The sequence below is a fragment of the Pseudopodoces humilis genome, chromosome 21 (genome assembly GCF_049639895.1).
Source record: "Pseudopodoces humilis isolate 2021_Gansu_Grassland_sample_001 chromosome 21, ASM4963989v1, whole genome shotgun sequence".
In the NCBI taxonomy this organism is placed as follows: domain Eukaryota; kingdom Metazoa; phylum Chordata; class Aves; order Passeriformes; family Paridae; genus Pseudopodoces; species Pseudopodoces humilis.
The window spans coordinates 2,234,829-2,247,409 of record NC_142220.1 but is presented as its reverse complement, the minus strand read 5'-3'; the positions used below and the strand labels follow the sequence as shown (position 1 = coordinate 2,247,409).

Sequence of the window (12,581 nt, the reverse complement as noted above, 5' to 3'; positions counted from 1 at the left end):
ATGGAATATTTTAAATATTTAGTGTTTCAAAGGTTTAAAACAACGCGGGATGTACTCATGGGGATCGGCCAGAACACCAAAAATGGTAGGAAAAGCACTTCTTGCACTGAAAAAATCAGAGTATTTCAAAATTCCGTGTTTTAAAAGTCAAAAAAACCTAATTCTATACTCATCAGGATCAGGCAGAAGAGGAAAAATAGCAGGAAAAGCACTTCCCGCACCAAAAATATATGGAGTATTTCAAAATTCACTGTTTCAAAGGTCCAAAAAACCTAATTCTACACTCATCAGGATCAGCCAGAAGAGGAAAAATGGTAGGAAAAGCACTTCTTGCACTGAAAAAATCGGAGTATTTCAAAATTCCGTGTTTCAAAAGTTCAAAAAACCTAATTCTATACTCATCAGGATCAGGCAGAAGAGGAAAAACAGAGGGAAAAGCACCTCCTCCAGCAAAAAAATATGGAATATTTCAAAATTCACTGTTTCAAAGGTTTAAAAAACCAAATCATATACTCATCAGGATCAGCCAGAACATGAAAAATGGCAGGAAAAGCACTTCCTGCACCAAAAAAAGTATGGAATATTTCAAAATTCTGTATTTTAAAGGTTCAAGAACCTCATCATATTCTCATCAGGATCAGCCAGAAGAGGAAAAACAGTGGGAAAAGCACTTCCTGCACCCAAAAATATGGAATATTTCAGAATTCCAGGTTTCAAAGGTTCAAAAAAAATCTCATCATATTCTGATCAGATCAACCAGAAGATGAAAAACAGAGGGAAAAGCACCTCCTCCAGCAAAAAAATATGGAGTATTTCAAAATTCCATGTTTCAAAGGCCCAAAAAACCTAATTCTACACTCATCAGGATCAGCCAGAAGAGGAAAAATGGTAGGAAAAGCACTTCTTGCACTGAAAAAATCGGATTATTTCAAAATTCCGTGTTTCAAAAGTTCAAAAAACCTAATTCTATACTCATCAGGATCAGCCAGAAGAGGAAAAACAGAGGGAAAAGCACCTCCTCCAGCAAAAAAATATGGAATATTTCAAAATTCACTGTTTCAAAGGTTCAAAAAACCTCGTTAAATCCTCACCAGGATCAGGCAGAACAGGAAAAAAGGCAGGAAAAGCACTTCCTGCACCAAAAAAAGAGAATATTTTAAAGCACAATCACAGAAAAAACATTCCCAAGGTCTCCACACAGCTCAAAGAGGGGCTGAGTGCTCTGGGATGCAAAATTCCCTGAATTTTTTTCGGTGCTGCAGAGATTTGGATGCCAAATCCTCGCCTGGCGCCAGAGCAGGGTTTTCATCACAGGAATTGGGAATTTAAGAATTTGAGGTGCCAAAGGAACTTTAAAACCAAATTGAAAACAAAAGCTGGGAGGCACTGGAGGAGCCCAGCCAAGCACTGCAAGCCCTCAAAATTCATCCTGAAGTGTCAGCAAATCATCTGCACACAGGATAAAAGATGAAAAGATCTTTGGAGGAGGTGTGACCTGACTTTTCAGTGCAGAAGCTTTTAAAAGTGCACTGAGCTGGCAATACTCAAGGATATTTTAAATGATATATTCATATTTATATGATTAATATGTATAATATATACTACAACATATATATTAATGATTAGACTAATACAATTTACTAATATATTAATTGATATACTATTTAAAAGTGTAATTAGAATACAATGACTATGCTTGCTAATATAATTTACTATTATATACTGTTCCAAATGTATTATATATATGTATATAATTTAATATTTGGTGCTATTATCTGGATAAATCCTTCCACATCAGAATATTTTTGAAACAAAGGATCACAGAACACCTTCTAAAAAAGCCTATTTCACCCCAAAATTCAGAGCAGACCGTAAAGCTTCATGAACTTTAAAATAAAACTGAGTTTTGCCCCCGATTTGGGAGTTATTTGAGCCCAGGATGAGCTGGAAGCAGCACAGGAGTTCCCCTTACCTGGACACTGCTTTTCTTAGTCCTGCACTTGATGAGACAATTCTTGAACAGCAGAGCTCGGGTTTGCCTCCACACTCCTGCTTCTCTTGGAGCAGCCGAGGCCATCTTTCACGACTCCTTTAAGGAGAAAAAAATATCAATTTTCATTAAATGAAATCCCCAAAGCCGAGGCCAGGCAGCCTCTGGTTTTGGTGTTTGCACAGGAAGCTCTCATTTTTGGTTTTTGGTGTTTTAATGCTTTCTGATCCACCTTATGTGCATAATAATGAGAGAAACTGGCGGTGGGGGATGAGGGAAATTGGGAATCCAGCTGGGAGTTTGGGCTGAAGATGCCCCAGGAGACACCCAGGGCAGGAGCAGCTCTAGGCCAACTCACTCGCCCTGACTTAAACCGGGTTTATTTCCGTTTTTCTCCATGGGATTGGATGTTTTTGGGATGAGATGCCAGTGCCAAGTGCTCCAGTTGCAGGAGCCGAGGGCGGGCAGCCAGAGCGCGGGAGCAGCGCCAGCAGCCCCGGGGTGAGCTGTGCAATTGGGCATGAGTAACCCCCTTCCCTGCTGGAGCACGGCCAGCACTGCTCACTCCCTCCACAAACCATTTCAGCCTTCCCAGCAGCCCAGCAGGGCTGGATGTGGCCTTTGGGAGGGGAAAAAGAACGGAAATTCAACGGGAAATGGAAATACACGTACCTGGGGAGGGCTGCGGGGCTGGATGGGCTCTTCTCTCCTGGCTTCTGCCACCCTTTCTGCTGCCTGAGGTTGGGAATCACGGGGAAAACTGCATCTCCCTCCGCTTCCTCAGCTGGGGATGGTGGAACATTTCACCTGGGCAGGTGAAACAGGAGCTGCTCAGCGGGGACAGGCGCCACAACCCCCCCTCAGCAGCACCTACACGCCCCCAGGGAGAGTCACTCCTCAAGCCTCCAGCCAAAGCACAGCGGTGAAGGGAGGGATTTATCCGTGTTCCAGGCTCTGCAGCTCCCAGCTCTCATTCCAGAAGCAGGCTGATGTTCCTGGGGCTCTCAGTTATCTGTCCCACACCCACACGACCCAAACTTCCTTCCCTGGCTGGATTGTAAATCTTTTTTTGGAGCATGGACATCACCTCAGTAACGGGACACAGGAAGGTTCCTCACACATTAACACTGCTTTAAATACACAAATATGTTATAGTCAGAGCCTGTGTGAGCATGGCAGGGATGAGAGGAGGGCAAAGGGGCTAAAAGGAAGCAAACCCCAGCTCCCAGGCTGGCTCTGGGGTCCTCCATGGAGCAGCACCCCCTGGAAGCCCGAGGGATGTGGGATACAACTGCACATCACTGCAAGAGAAGCTCTGGGAAGGAATCCCACCTCCAGCCTGGAGTGCTGCCCTCACACTGAGACTGCTTCAAAAATGAGAGTAAAATTAAAAATAAGAAAATATTTTGCTTGAAAAAAGGAAAAAAATCCAACCACAAAATGTGTCAACACCAAGCTATGGTAGTAACCAAGCCCTGCAGGAAAAATGAGTCCAACTCCTCTGGATATTTTCGGGCAAGAAACATTTCCCAGTGACGGCAGAGTGTTTGAAAAATAATCAAAAGCAGCAGTTCTTGCTTACAGGTCATGAAAATGACTGTGCTGGCCCCTCTGCTCACAGCATGCCCTCAAGTGCCACTGTTTGCACATTCCAAGAGCTCTCCCAGGAACAGAAACTCCACCGAGGTCCCTCCTCAACACCACACAAGGGTTTAACCCAGCAGCCCCTTCCCTCAGCCACAACATTTTAATTAAACCCCCAAAACTGGCAAAGATGATTTAACGACATTCAATCACCAGTGCCAGCTACTGTTTCTCTAATTATTTTCTATCCACTTCTAAAACCCAAAATACTCCCACATCTCCGCTGGAACTCTGCCATGCTTTCATTTACATCACCTAGGTTGGAGGAAGGGTCATTTGAAGAATGTTAATTAATTTTTCATATTACACCTGCCACCTCCACGTAAGCTACAGAACGATGAAGGACACTGAGGAAGCATCACTTGAACGGTGAGAAATTGTGTTTGGGGGAGGAAAAAAAACCCAACCAAAATCCTCTTTGAAACTCCAGATGAAGGAAATGAACACAGAGGCTGAGCAGGAAAAGCTGCCGAGGCATTTTGATTAATTAATAGCAAACAAAATGAAGATACCCTCAACCTGTGAGAATCCTCCTCAATTTAGGCACAGTCTTGTGATTTGTGCTGATATGGGAAGCGAGTGACACGTAAATACTTGTGGGCATCTCAATCAAAGCCATCTCAAGGGAATGGCTGGGTTTGCCCTTTAATTCCACATCAGAGGCTCCCAAATAATGCTCAGCCCATCCTTGGGAAGCCTCCCCTCCCTTCCCCAGGCATCGACCTGGCAGCGGGCTTTAAAGGTCACACGGTGATTTAGTGCTGCACATCACGTCTGCCTTGTCTTTCAGGCCAAAAAAAAAAACCCCAAACCAAAAGAAAACCGAACAAGAGGGGTGTCAGCTAAACGAGCTGTGCCTCCAGGCAAAAACAACTCAGCAGTGAAAGCCCCACGGAACGGCGAGAAAGGATTATTGCTCTTGCTGCTGCATGACAACAGCCGAGGTGGGACTCAAGGAAAACTCTGATGTGCTCATACAGCGCTTGGATTATTTAAATTGCGACTAGAGCGACACATAATAACATACATGCTTTACGTGGTAATTTAGAAAAACGGGCTGAATTTTCTCCCTTCTCTGAATTTTCTCCCTCACCAGCTCCAAGGGGAACGCCCGCCCTGCCCGGGGCTGCAAATCCCTTCCCTCCAAACTCATCCCTGTTTCCCTGCGGGGACAAGGAATGACACGGAGCAGAGCCGGGTCGGGCTGTCCCCGCACGGCTCCCGCAGCATCTTCAGCATCCTCCTGCATCTCTGAGCATCCTCCTGCGTCCCTGAGCATCCTCTGAGCATTCCTGAGCATGTACAGCATCCCTGAACATTCTCTAGCACCCTCTGAGCATTCCTCAGCATCCTCCTGCATCCCTGAGCATCCCTGAGCATGTACAGCATCCCTGAGCATTCTCCAGCATCCCTGAGCATTCTCCAGCATCCCTGAGCATTCCTGAGCGTCCTCCTGCATCCCTGAGCATTCCTGAGCACCCCCAGCATCCTCCCGCATCCCCACCGCGCCCCAGCCCCGGGGAGCCCCGCGTGTCTCAGGGGGAGGACACTCCTGTTTTCCACATCCCCCTCTTCCCCCACTGGAAATCCCTGGAAATGCGGTTTTCTCACCGTTTTGCGCCCAGCCCCGCCGGCCCGGCTGCCCCAGCCATCGGCACCCGCGAGTAATGACGCGCACTCAGGTGCAGCCCAACTCCTCCTCTTCCTCTCCGCTCCTTCCCCTTCCCGTCCCAGCCGAGACGGGAGGGGCCGGGCCCGGCTCCTGCCACCGCCCCCGGCCCCGGGACCGCCCCGTCCGCAGCGGAGCCTGGCCCGCAGAGCGCCCCGAGCCCCGCCGGTACCACTCGGTACATCCCGGTACCACTCGGTACATCCCGGTACCACTCGGTACATGCCGGTACCCGCCCCATACCCACCGGTACCCCCCAGTACTGCTCGGTACCCCCCGGTACCCGCCGGTACCCTCCCGGCACACCCCCCGGTACCCCTTGGTACCCCCCCAGCATCCCCCGGTACCCCCGCTACCCCCCAGCATCCCCCGGTACCCCCGGTACCCCCCAGCATCCCCCGGTACCCCCCGGGACCCCCCAGCATCCCCCCGGTACCCCCCGGTACCCCCCGGTACCCCCAGTACCCCCCGCACCCCAGCCCCGCTCCCCGCCCCGCAGTGCCCCACACCTCCCTGCTGGTGACCTCCCTCCTCTCCCGGGGACACCCCCGATCCAGGGATCCCCTTCCTCCCCGGGACCCCCCTCCCGAGGGCTCCATCCCCCGGGTGACCCCTTCCGATTTTCCAAATGCCCCCTGCGAGCTGCAGGGAGAGGCTGAGCTGAGCAGGAATCCTGAATCCTGCTGCAGGATCGCTGCATCCAGGCTCAGGAGAGCAGCCAGCAGCTCCTGCTCCAGCACGGATCCGCTGCTCAGGCCTGGGAATTCCTTGTCCGCGTTGGTTTGTGCACGAGCATCACGCACAGCAGTGACCAAGCTCTGTGACCACAGCATGGACTCCACGTTTTTTCTTGGAAAATGGGGATCAGGACACTGTGTCCTCATCTGGAAAGAAGAAAGGGCTATCACAGCACAGTATCAAGTGAAAAGCAGTGTTTGCACGAGGTCCCAGCCGTGCTGAAGCCTTTGCATCCTCTCCACGCCCAGCAATGGTTGGGAATACCCTGGATCGAAGCCCCAGCCTGGTCCCGGGGCCCTCGTTAGGCACAAACCCCACAGCAAAAAAACCTCATGGAAACTTTCTTTCTTTCCCTTAGTTTCCACCTTAACTGAGAGTATTAGCTCAAAGGACTCTAATTAAATAACTACCTAAAGAATACTGAGTGAATACGATGACATAACTACAACTTCAATAAAAAAACCCCAAAACCTTTTATCTTCATCCACCAAGCGTTAAACACAATAAAAGCCTGTCTGGGGCTGAATTCTTCTGGTCACTTTGTTGTGGTCTCTGTTTATACTTCAAAAGTTGTAAACGCTCATATTCATGTTCCACTTCTTCCTGGCCTAGTGGAAGTTGGAATGAGATGGTCTCTGAGGTCCCCTCCTGATGCTGGGCTGGAATTCTTTTCTTTTCTTTTCTTTCTTTTTTCTTTTCTTTTCTTTTCTTTTCTTTTCTTTTCTTTTCTTTTCTTTTCTTTTCTTTTCTTTTCTTTTCTTTTCTTTTCTTTTCTTTTCTTTTCTTTTCTTTTCTTTTCTTTTCTTTTCTTTTCTTTTCTTTTCTTTTCTTTCTTTTCTCTTTCTTCTTTTCTTCTCTTCTCTTCTCTTCTCTTCTCTTCTCTTCTCTTCTCTTCTCTTCTCTTCTCTTCTCTTCTCCTCTCTTCTCTCTTCTCTCTTCTCTCTTCTCTCTTCTCTCTTCTCTCTTCTCTCTTCTCTCTTCTCTCTTCTCTCTTCTCTCTTCTCTCTTCTCTCTTCTCTCTTCTCTCTTCTCTCTTTTCCCTTTTCCCTTTTCCCTTTTCTCTCTCCTTTCTATGTTCTCTGTATTCTTCACACATATATTTCTAACTCTGTTCCCTGTTGTATTAGTGGCTCTTTTTCCCAGTGCTTTTCCAGTGCCTTTCCCTAGGCAGAAAGACAAAACAAATTCCAGAACTTCCTGGGGGGCACGAGGCTCCAACACGATCTCAGTTCCTCCTGGGAACCAAGGTTGAGGACCACTCTTCAAGACACATTCTCATGACAAAGTCCAGCTAGTGCTGAGGGGGGTTCTAGAGAAGGGGCCTGATTGGTGCTTTTTATCATTTTTTATCAATTATGCTAATTTCCTGAAACCTATAAATGTGTACTTTTTGGGTGGGTGTTTCTGGACATCTTTCCATAGCTGCTCCTGAAGGCCTTCATTAAAGACCTGCTCTTACACTGCTCGAGTTTCATTTCCAGGTTGGGAAAAGGCAACATCCAACCCAAACCTCTCTGTGAATCTGTGATTTGATGCTCTGCTTGCAAAGTTTGTAACTCCTTGGAGTCCAGGGTATTTTAGCCCAGTGACTCGTCCTGAAGAGGTTCACAGCTACAACCCCCCAGGACAATTCATAGCAACAAAACGTGAGGGGTCTGCACAAAACACAGGAGGTGGGTGCTCCAAAACATCTGGCTGTGTCATTTGGGAGAAAAACATCCCCTAAAATGTTCCTGGCAGGTGGGTGAGACACCCCTGGCACTGGCTGCTGCTGCAGCCAGGGGAACACCAAACAGAATCAGCACCTGAGAGTCAAACCCAGCCTGCAGCACAGCGAGAGAGCCTCCAGAGAGCCATTAAACCTAAAACACTGCTGCCTTTCATCTTCAAAGCACCTTCAAACCAGCACCTAATGAATTTTTACAGCAGCCCTGTGTGCTCAGGTGCCTCAGACATCATCTCTGTTTGTGGGTACAAAGGGCCAAAGGTGATGGAATTTGTTCCAGACCAAAAAGAGCCTGTGCTGAGATGGAGGTGGGTGCTGTGTTTGCACCACAAACCTGCCCAGGTTACACTTCCAAGCAAAAACATTGAAAGACAAAGAGGAGAATTTAATCTCTTTAAGTGGAACAGGGATCTAAGAAACTCCACCAGGCAGTGGCACCAAATGATGGCAACTTCCAGTGGCTCCAGGTGCAAGAAGGCTGAGGGAGCTGGGGCAGAGGGAGATTTCTCCAGCCCTCACTTTGGGCTGAAGGACTCTGTGCATCACCCCAGGAGTGCCAGGGTCACAGCAGCACGTGTAGAATGGCACTTCCTCCCTGCAGGCTGGGCCAGCTCTTCCCCTTTCTGTTTAAAGGATCTCCTTCCAGGGGTATTCCAGGGAAATTGGAAGTTGTGCCCAGGTGCTCACGTCAGGAACTCAGCAAGCAGGGTGTCATGGAAGCACAGTTCAGTGCACTGCACAGAGAATGCATTCATTCACCCAGAAAGGAAACATGACTAGCTGAATTTCCTTCCTTTCCTTTCTTTCTTTCTGTGACTCGGCCTTTTGAAAGGAAATAGAAAAAAGAAAGAAAAAAAGTCATTCAAATCACAAAGGACAGTTCCCAAAATCCTTGGGACATCCCATGGTGTGGAAAACCTTCTGTGCTGGATGTGGAGCAGAGCAGGAGGGAGGTGCTTCCAGCAGGGCAGGCTCTGCTTCTTCAAGGAGAACATGGGAGGTTCTGTGCTGGGCAGAGCAAGTTCAGTATGGAGAGCAAATAAACGGCCAGAAATGGAACATTATTCCGGTGGATGTGGCCCTTCCCTCCCCTCCTGCTCCCCGTCTGCTCCAACTGCTCTTCCCGGTCTGCAGAGCCCTTTCAGGCAGCCCAGGAGTGCTGGAATGATTTTGTGCAGTGATGCAGAAGCTGCAGGTAAACAGCTGCTCTTTCACAGTTCCTTTTTTTATCAAAGCTTTTGCAGAGCCCTTTGGGAGCCAGAGCCCCATCACGGAATCTGCTCTGAGTCAACTGCAGAGAAACCCAAATTATTTTACATTTTCCTTTGGAGCCCTGTTCCTGCCCATATCTTGTGACTGTTTAGATCTCTTTTTCGTGTGCACACAGCTGGCTCAGGAACTGGCTGAGGAGATCTCCACACGTACTGGAAGTGATGTTTTGGCATCAATAAACCTGTGGATAAGCACAAGGACAATGCACTTGCATCCTCTACAGCCCAGATTCCCTGCCAGGGAAGCCCTTCAGCAGGAATTCAGAGCACCTCATTTGGAGGCCTGCCTCTTTCTGGGAGCTGGAAAGAGGCTGAAATAACCCTAATTCCTCCAATATTTAATGCTTCAAGGCTGCAGCTGCACCAAATTGCAAAGGGTTCTTGGCCACTGTCAAAGCCACCAGCTCCTGGACATCAAAAATATCCTGATATTCAGACCCAGGGCGTGATAAACAAGTACAATTCATCCCTGGATTCAAAGGAAAGGGTTTAAAACCCATCTGAGAATTGCAGCATTTTTGCACCTCTAGAAGTGATTATGCAAAATTCAGCTCTTTAGGAGCCAGGTTTGCTCACACCATGCAGGACACAGGTTTTACACCTTGCCCTCACCTTCTGGAACAACATCCAGCCTGGCTCAGAATAAAATTTCATAAGAGAAATTTCAGTCTTGGCCTAAGACTTGGCACAGGGAGTCCCAGCCCAGAATAGATTTTTACGGGAAGTTAAAAACCTCTGGAGGAAAAAAAAAAAAAATAAACCCAAGCTTTAAACTGAAGCATCAAGAGAGTCTCCACAAGAGCCGTGTCAGCACGCTGATTTTTTATGTGCACAACATATACACTGTGTGCAATGCCATAATTACAGCCAGATGGGTACAAACATAGATTCACTCTGGCCACGAGTTATATCTCATGATTGCAGAAAAAAGAACCCAAATGCCAATTTTAAATCAGCAGAGTTTGAGGGGGGAAAATGTGACCTATCCCTGATGGGGATGTGACAGAAAAGAAGTAGTTTTTTGTCATCCCTTGGTCCTGCAGCCACTTGCCCACATCCAGCTTGTTCCCTTTCCAGTGGTTTTACTGGATGGATTATTAAATATGATTTCCTGCTTGAAAAGAAGCTGCTGGCTGGTTCTGCACTGCAGCATGCTCCAGATATCCATGTCAGCTAAAGGAAGAGATGTTCCCTGCTGCCATCCCAATAAAGAGATCCCTTCAGACAGAGGTGCCACCTGTCCTTGTTTACCACTGGAGCTGCTCAGTCTCATTCCACTGTAGTTTAGAACATTTTTGCAGTGGGTTCCCTCTCCTCTTTCCTCTCCCTGGCTGCTGGTGAGGCCTCTGCTTCTGTCCCTAAATATCCAGGTTTCTCCTTGCCTTGCATATCCACACTGGGAACTTTGAGGCTGGCTGGGACCCCAGCATTGCAGCCACCCTCAGAAAATCACTCTGCATCCCTGGGGATGCAGCACAACGAGCTGGTTATGACTGAACCCTTGGCTGAGGTGCTGAAGGAACCTGCAGCTCATTTTGATGGAAAAAAAAAGAGTGGAAGGAAGGAGTTGGGGACAAAGAGCGAGAAACAAAGTCCAAAGGGCAGAGCAGGGCCCTGAGGTGAAACCCTCCTCCCTAAATCCCAAATCCCAAATGCTGATATCTTCTGGGAGTGAGGGGGGCAGGGCAGGGCTCGAGGCAGGGCTGAGGCCACATCTCCATGCAGCCATCAGTGACCCAGCAGTGTCACCCTGCAGTGTCACTGATCAGTGTCACCCCACAATGTCACCCCACAGTGTCACCCAGCAGTGCCACAGCTCACTGGGGTCCTGCTGCACCTCTCCTGCCTGGGAAGGAGGGAAATACCTCCCCAAACAGGGGCAGGCTGGCTGGAGGCTCCTGAGTGGGATTTAAGGATGCCTTGACTCCAGGAGAGCCTTGATGGGGTCATTTAAAAGCCCCTGGGAGCAGCACAGGCTGCGCTCAGCCTGGTGGAGGGGCTGGGCTGTGGGTGACTGGACAGAGTTTGAATTCCTTTTATTGCTCCTGGCTTTGGGATGGAGTCTCTGGGCATTCAAACAATGCCTGGTGAGTGACCTGCAAATGTTAAACCCTCGTGGATCTGACCCTAAAGAATGAAGCATCCCCTGGCAGGGCTGAGCAGGCTCAGGGCTGTGAACAGAGAGCCTGGAGCTGGGGATGTGACCCGGAGAAGGCAGCAGACACAAAAGGGGCTGAGGGCTGCACAAAGTGTCCCCAGCAGCCCAAAGGATGCATTTTGGGTCCATTACTGCAGCAAAGCAAACACAGAATCTGTTACACACAGGGAGAAGTGCAGGCAGGGCAGAAGGAGCAAATGCAAACACTAAAAAAACCCCAGCAGTATTTGCAGCACTAAAACCTATGCCAGCAGCCAAGGAAAAAACCACCACACTCAGCCCTGTCCCTCTGTGACAGCCCCAAAGTGGGACAGAGGGATGGGACCTCTGACTTTCTGTCTCTGGGCAGTAATACAGAAAAATGTGACCACAAAAAAGATGCAAGTGGTAAAATTTCAGGCTTTTTATAAGAAACAAAACCATCCCCAAGAGCAGGAATGCAAGGCTCAGAGGGAAGGAAAAGCAATGTAAGACAGGCCATATAAAAACACCTTTCCCCCCAGCCCCAGATCAATTATTTTGGAATTGTGAGGCTGCTTTAGTTCACCTGTGCATTAATTGCATATTTTTATAAAAATTTTAAATTTCTACCTGATTCTCCACCTCTGTCTCTCCTCTTTAGGTTAGCACACACAAACATCCCCCTCAGCCCTCCTGGAGCTGAGTGCTTGACTCATCATTATTGCCCAGACAGATTTATGTCTCTAAAACCTGTTTATTACTAAGCTGAAAGTCATTTTTATTTACTGGCCTCTGCCTCTTTTATGAGCTGCATGTACTTATTGGATGGTTTTATCCTCACAATTGCCACCTCCTCAGCTAAAGGAAGATTTTACCAACATCCCACCCTGTGTGTGCTGGGGCAGCGCAATTTGTTTAACTCCTGAGAATTCCAAGTCCTCCTGGGCTTTCCTCCATCTCCTCAGGATCCAGGGTGGAAAACTGTGCTGGGAGTTAAGGGCTGCAAGGGGAGAGGCTGGAAGAGGACGAGGAGGAGACCGAGGAAATTCAGACAAAAGGTAAGATGGGGCTGAACTCCCAGAGCCAGTGTTTGGCTTTAAATTCCTGCAGGCTGCAGTTCCCGGGGAACAAAGGAATGCAGGATATCAGCCAGCAGCATTCAGCCCCTGAGGAGCAGATGGTGCCTGCTGCCATCAGGACAGCTCATTGTTTCTCACCTCCTCTCTCCCCCAGCCGCATTCTCCTCCCCAGCATCTGCACCCTCTGTTTGCTTTGGTTTATCTTCGAGCTCCTTCCCCAGACATCCCTCGGGAGGGTTCCTTTTCCCAGCCGGTCCCTCTCGTGTTGGAGAACTTCCTGCAGTTTATTCATCTGCTGTAACAGAGAGCCTGCCTTGTGTGCTGCCCCATGGCAGCCAGGGCCTT

At 48.5% G+C, this 12,581-nt stretch overlaps 1 protein-coding gene and 1 long non-coding RNA gene across 2 annotated transcripts in view; one reads left to right on the top strand and one right to left on the bottom strand.

Annotated features, from left to right (window-relative positions):
- Positions 1 to 5,361, bottom strand: part of ABCA5 (ATP binding cassette subfamily A member 5) — a 36,371-nt gene extending 31,010 nt beyond the window's left edge. Inside the window, exons 1-3 of the mRNA XM_005530692.3 lie at positions 5,246 to 5,361; positions 2,663 to 2,797; positions 1,973 to 2,089 (exon numbers count right to left, since the gene is read on the bottom strand). Of these exons, the coding sequence (XP_005530749.2) occupies positions 1,973 to 2,077 (105 nt within the window). The 5' untranslated portion in view covers positions 2,078 to 2,089; positions 2,663 to 2,797; positions 5,246 to 5,361. The remainder of the gene's footprint in view (positions 1 to 1,972; positions 2,090 to 2,662; positions 2,798 to 5,245) is intronic.
- A 6-nt stretch (positions 5,362 to 5,367) lies between these two features.
- Positions 5,368 to 6,579, top strand: LOC148182686 (uncharacterized). Its single transcript, XR_015774313.1, has 2 exons — positions 5,368 to 5,481; positions 5,993 to 6,579. It is a non-coding gene; the product is annotated as an uncharacterized LOC148182686 (long non-coding RNA).
- Positions 6,580 to 12,581: the final 6,002 nt, after the last annotated feature.